This window comes from Beta vulgaris, chromosome 3 (genome assembly GCF_026745355.1).
Source record: "Beta vulgaris subsp. vulgaris cultivar EL10 chromosome 3, EL10.2, whole genome shotgun sequence".
NCBI classification, from domain to species: Eukaryota; Viridiplantae; Streptophyta; class Magnoliopsida; order Caryophyllales; family Amaranthaceae; genus Beta; species Beta vulgaris.
Window position 1 is genome coordinate 46,238,676 of NC_079204.1, and position 5,376 is coordinate 46,244,051.

Sequence of the window (5,376 nt, forward strand, 5' to 3'; positions counted from 1 at the left end):
ACGTGGCGCAATACAAGCAGAAGATGTGGACCTTATCCATTCCTGAGCATCTCCTTGAGGCAACCATGTGCAAGTCATTTGGAGCCACCTTATCTAGACCAACTCTACAATGGCTAATCAGCCTAAAACCAGGTAGTTTCCCAAATTTTGCTGCTTTGATTAACAAGTTTTATTTGCAATTTGCTAGCAGTAGAGTCTTGGAGAAACACACGGGTGAAGTGTACCAAATTACTCAGAAAACGAACGAAGCTGTGAGGCAATACTTGGACCGATTCAACAAAGAAATGATATCAGCCAAAAGCCTCGATATACCTACTGCCATTGAAGCATTCAGAAGAGGATTACCATATAGATCCAGGCTATATTATGAGCTTACCAGGTACCCTGTAACACCTTCGAGGAAGTTAGAGCTAGAGCCATGGCTGAAATTCGCGTCGAGGAAGATGAAGTGTCCAAATATGGAGGCGAGTCTAGCTATGACAGTAAGGCACAAGGCCAGAAGAAGAATGATTGGCGTCACCAGCCTTATCAAAAGCGTGAAACCAACAGCGTAGCAAAAAAGGCTACAGGTAAGCTGGCTGAAAATAATTATCTATCTATTTCCTCCTATTGTTTTAACATGGACACAGGAGGCGTAGTGAACGCGCTTGAAAAGTTGGGGACAACCGCTAGGTGGCAACGCAAGAGCGATAGGCCAGATAGCGAAAAGGACACCACCAAGTGGTGCAGCTACCATGGCGACCACGGTCATCGTTTGGAAGACTACAATGCCCTCAAAAAAGAAGTAGCTTGGCTGCTGAAGAAAGGTTACCTTGAGCACCTCATGGGAAAGAAGGGTCAGCAAGGAGATAAGTCTGGCAATAGCCAGAAACAACCATGTCCTCCACCCGAACCTACACATGATAAGGTAATTAATTCCATCTCTGGTGGATCAGAAATATGTGGACTAACCTACTCTGTAGCTAAAAGGTTCGCCCGAGAAGGTTCCAAAGCTGTACCAAAGCAGCGCGGGAGTATAGAGGAGAAGAAGCTCCAGAGCATGATCATCAATTTTGACGAAGAAGATGTAGATGAAGAAGCTGACCATCATGACGGTCTCGTCGTGTCCCTCACCGTCAGCAACTGTTTGATGAAGAGAGTGCTGATAGATAATGGCAGCTCAACTAACATCATGTTCAGAAATGCCCTTGAAAGTATGGGGCTGCAGGAGGCTGATATCATCAAGAAGGCGACCATCCTATACAGATTCAATGGTGAGTCAGCTAGAACACTCGGAGCAATCACATTGCCCACCTATGCAAAAGGGGTCAACCTCCAGACAAAATTAAGTGTAGTAGATTGTCCCTCAGCAAACAACATCATCATGGGGACGCCGTGGATTCACAAGATGCAAGTTGTGCCTCCCACATATCATCAAACTATCAAATTCCCTACTAAATGGGGAGTGCAAGAAATCAAAGGCGACCGCAAGCTGGCAAGAGAATGTTATAACATATCCCTCAAAGCAAAGAAAGAAGCCAGCTAGCAATTACAGCATGGTCCAACACCCGCCAAGCCAACCGAGCAAGATGTAGATGAAGTAGTGCTGGACCCAGCAAGGCAAGAGCAGACCGTTCAAATTGGGGCATCGCTGCCAGCTGAAGAAAGAGAGCGAATCATCGAATTTCTAAGGGAAAACATTAGCTTTTTCGCATGGAGTCATGAAGAAATGGTATGGATCGAACCTGACATCATCACTCACAAGTTGAACATCGACCCCAACTCAAAGCCTATTAAACAAAAAAGGAGAAAGTTCGCACCAGAAAGGAACCTGATAGTCAACGAAGAAGTAGAGAAGTTGCTAAAAGCTGGAAAGATCAGGGAAGTTAAATACCAAGATTGGCTAGCTAATTTGGTGGTTGTTGGCAAAAAGAATGGCAAATGGCGAGTCTGCATCGACTTCACTAACCTCAACAAGGCATGCCCAAAAGACCCTTTTCCACTGCCACATATTGATGCTTTGGTGGGTGCGACAGCTGGGCACGAGAGATTGACCTTCCTAGATGCATACTCTAGCTACAATCAAATATTGATGGACCCGGAGGACCAAGAGAAAACGGCATTCATGACAGAAAGAGGTATATTTGCTGTAAAGTGATGTGGTTTGGGCTAAAAAATGCAGGTGCCACCTACCAAAGACTAGTTAACAAAATATTCGAGAAGCAGCTAGGAGACACAATGGAAGTCTACATAGACGATATACTCGTAAAAACAAAGCAAGCTGAAGATCATGTTACCCATCTGCGAGCCCACCAAATGCTCTTTCGGAGTGCCTGCAGGAAAGTTTCTAAAAAGATATGGCATGAAACAAAACCCCACCAAATGCTCTTTCGGAATGCCTGCAGGAAAGTTTCTAGGATACATCGTCACCCAGCGAGGCATAGAAGCTAGTCCCGGCCAAGTGCAAGCATTGATTAACATCCAATCACCCCGAAACTTAAAGGAGGTCCAGAAGCTAACAGGTAAAGTAGCTGCGCTCAACCGCTTCATATCTAGATCATCAGACAAGTTTCATTTATTCTACCATGTGCTGAAAAAGAATAAAGGTTTTGACTGGACAAACGAGCATGAAGCAGCATTGCAAGATCTGAAAGCTTACCTGGTTCAGCCCCCATTGCTCTCAAAACCAGCTACAGGTGAGACGCTCTAGCTTTATCTAGCTGTCAGCAGTAAAGCAGTAAGCGCAGTATCAGCAAGGGAAGCTGAAAGCCAGCAACTTCCAGTCTACTACGTAAGTAAATCTTTGGTGGATGCTGAGACAAGGTACACATCACTAGAAAAGTTATGTTAGCTCTATACATGGCATCAAGAAAACTGCGTCATTACTTTGAATCTCATCCTATTCATGTTATGACTAATTAACCTGTTAAAGCTGTATTGAGAAAGCTTGAATGCTCGGGGAGAATGGCCAAATGGGCTACATCCTTAAGCGTACATGACATCAAGTACCTACCAAGAACAGTTATAAAATCCCAAGCCTTAGTTGACTTTATGGCAGACTTCAGTCCTGACCTAGCAGCCGCAACTGAAGAGGAAGTGCGCCACATCAACCTAGTAGGTAAGACTGAGACGTGGCAGCTGTATGTAGACAGATCCTCGAATTTCAGAGAGGCCGGCTTAGGAATAGTCCTAAAGTCACCACAAGGGGACATGATAGTGCGTTCTATATGTTGTGATTTTAAAGCTACTAACAATGAAGCTGAGTACGAAGCTTTAATTGCAGGCATGATATTAGCATATGATCTAAAAGCTAACAACTATATGTGTTTAGTGATTCACTATTAATAGTAAGCCAGGTAAAAGGAGAATACGCAGCCAAGGATTCCAAAATGGCATCATACATGGACCTAGTCAAAGGAAAAGCAAAGCTGTTCGAAGTGTTCGGCATAAGGCAGATCCCTAGAGACCATAATACCAAAGCCGACACCTTAGCCAATCTGGGATCAGCACTCAGGAAATGCGACTTCAAGTCAATACCAATCGCCCACTTAGTAGAACCAACTATCACCAAGCAGGTAAACGATACGCGATATGATGATAGCACTGCAGGAAGCGTCAGCTGGACCCGGCCAATACTTGAATATTTGGAAAAAGGCATCCTACCAGAAGACAAGCTGGAAGCCAGGAAGTTGAGAATGAAAGCTATCAGATATCACGCAATCTCAGGCGTTCTATTCAAGCAAGCCTGTACAAGCCATGACTTGCTGCAAAGATGCCTAGAGAAAGACCAGTGGGAAACCACACTCAAGGGATTCTATGAAGGGGAATGTGGATCCCACACAGCAGGTAGAAGCTTGTCAAACAAAATCCTAACTTACGGGTACTATTGGCCAACAATGCGCCAAGACGCAAAAAGGTACCACCTAAATGTGAAAGTTGCCAAAAGCATGCATGTATGTTTCACCAACCAGCTGAGGTACTACATCCCACCTTAACTCCCTGGCCTTTCATGAGATGGGGCATGGACATCGTGGGAAAATTACTTGCCGCCTTAGGTCAAAAAGTGTTCATGCTAGTACTAACAGATTACTTCTCTAAATGGATTGAAGTAGGGGAGTTCCAGCAGGTAAGAGACAAAGAAGTTATATCTTTTTTGCACACTAACATTATTTGCAGGTTTGGAGTACCCGCGAAATCATCTGTGATGATGGGTCACAATTTATAAGCGACAAAACAAGGCAATTCTGCCATGAGTGGAACATCAACCTAGTAACCTCAACACCCAGGTACCCGTAAGCAAATGGGTAAGCTGAGTCCAACAATAAGGTAATCATCAATGGTATCAAGAGGTGATTAAAAGCCAAGAAAGGCAAATGAGTGGAAGAGTTGCCTAAGGTACTCTGGGCCAATAGAACGACACCAAGAGGAGCGATGGGAAGAACTCCCTTTTCCCTCGTGTATGGTTGCGAAGCTGTGCTACATGCGGAAGTGGTTGTTCCTACAGCCAGGTATGGCTTGCTGATAGCCGAAGCTAATAATGACGAGCTTGGTTACGACCTTGACACTATTGAGGAGCTGAGAGATAACGCACTTGTAAGAATGGCCGCTCAGCAACAAATAGTGCCCCGCAGCTTCAACAAAAACGTAAAAGACAAAGTGTTTAAGGTAGGAGATTGGGTTCTTAGGAAGGTTTTCCAGAACACCCAAGAGCTAAATGCTGGCAAGCTAGGGATTAGCTGGGAGGGTCCTTATCTAATCGAACAAGTGGTTGGAAAAGGTGCGTATCACCTGGTCACCAAGGAAGGAAAAGCCATACCTAGAAGCTCGAACGCTTTGCATCTCAAGTTATATTATTTTTAACCTGGGTTAAGAACCAGGTTGTCTACCAGCTGCAAATGCCAAAATACCTAGCAAAGGTAACCAGTATTCCCAGCTGGGACACTAGTCCACCAGGTAAGTACGATCCTTCCATACTTGTGAATTTGTTCTTACATATTTCCTAAGACAAATACTGACTTAATTAACCATCGAAGGGTTGTTGGTCATACCAACGGCAACCCTGGTATGACCCCATGTGCAGGTAACGCAAGAAGGTCGCAACACCTAGTCACAAGCTAAAGGTCGAAGCACCTAGTCTTAGCTAAATGGTCATAGCGCCAAGGAAATGGGCCCAACAAAAGTAAAACTCGAGTACATCAAGTAAGAATTCAAACAAAGCTAACAGACACAAATGTGTATGCAAGAGTTATTCTTTCTAATTGAAAGTCAAAAGGCGAAAAGTAAACTCGTCCATACAAAAACACATTACCCGCATAGACAACGGTAAAATGATATTGTTTGAAATGAAAGAAAAATGTCAACAGAAAGCAACTAAGAAACTACGCTAGCATCATCTCC

At 44.2% G+C, this 5,376-nt stretch overlaps 1 protein-coding gene across 1 annotated transcript; it reads left to right on the forward strand.

The window, feature by feature from the left end:
* The first annotated feature begins 619 nt into the window (after positions 1 to 619).
* LOC125495716 (uncharacterized) lies at positions 620 to 1,525 on the forward strand. Its single transcript, XM_048640518.1, has one exon. It carries the CDS (start codon positions 620 to 622, stop codon positions 1,523 to 1,525), a length of 906 nt encoding a protein of 301 aa, XP_048496475.1.
* Positions 1,526 to 5,376: the final 3,851 nt, after the last annotated feature.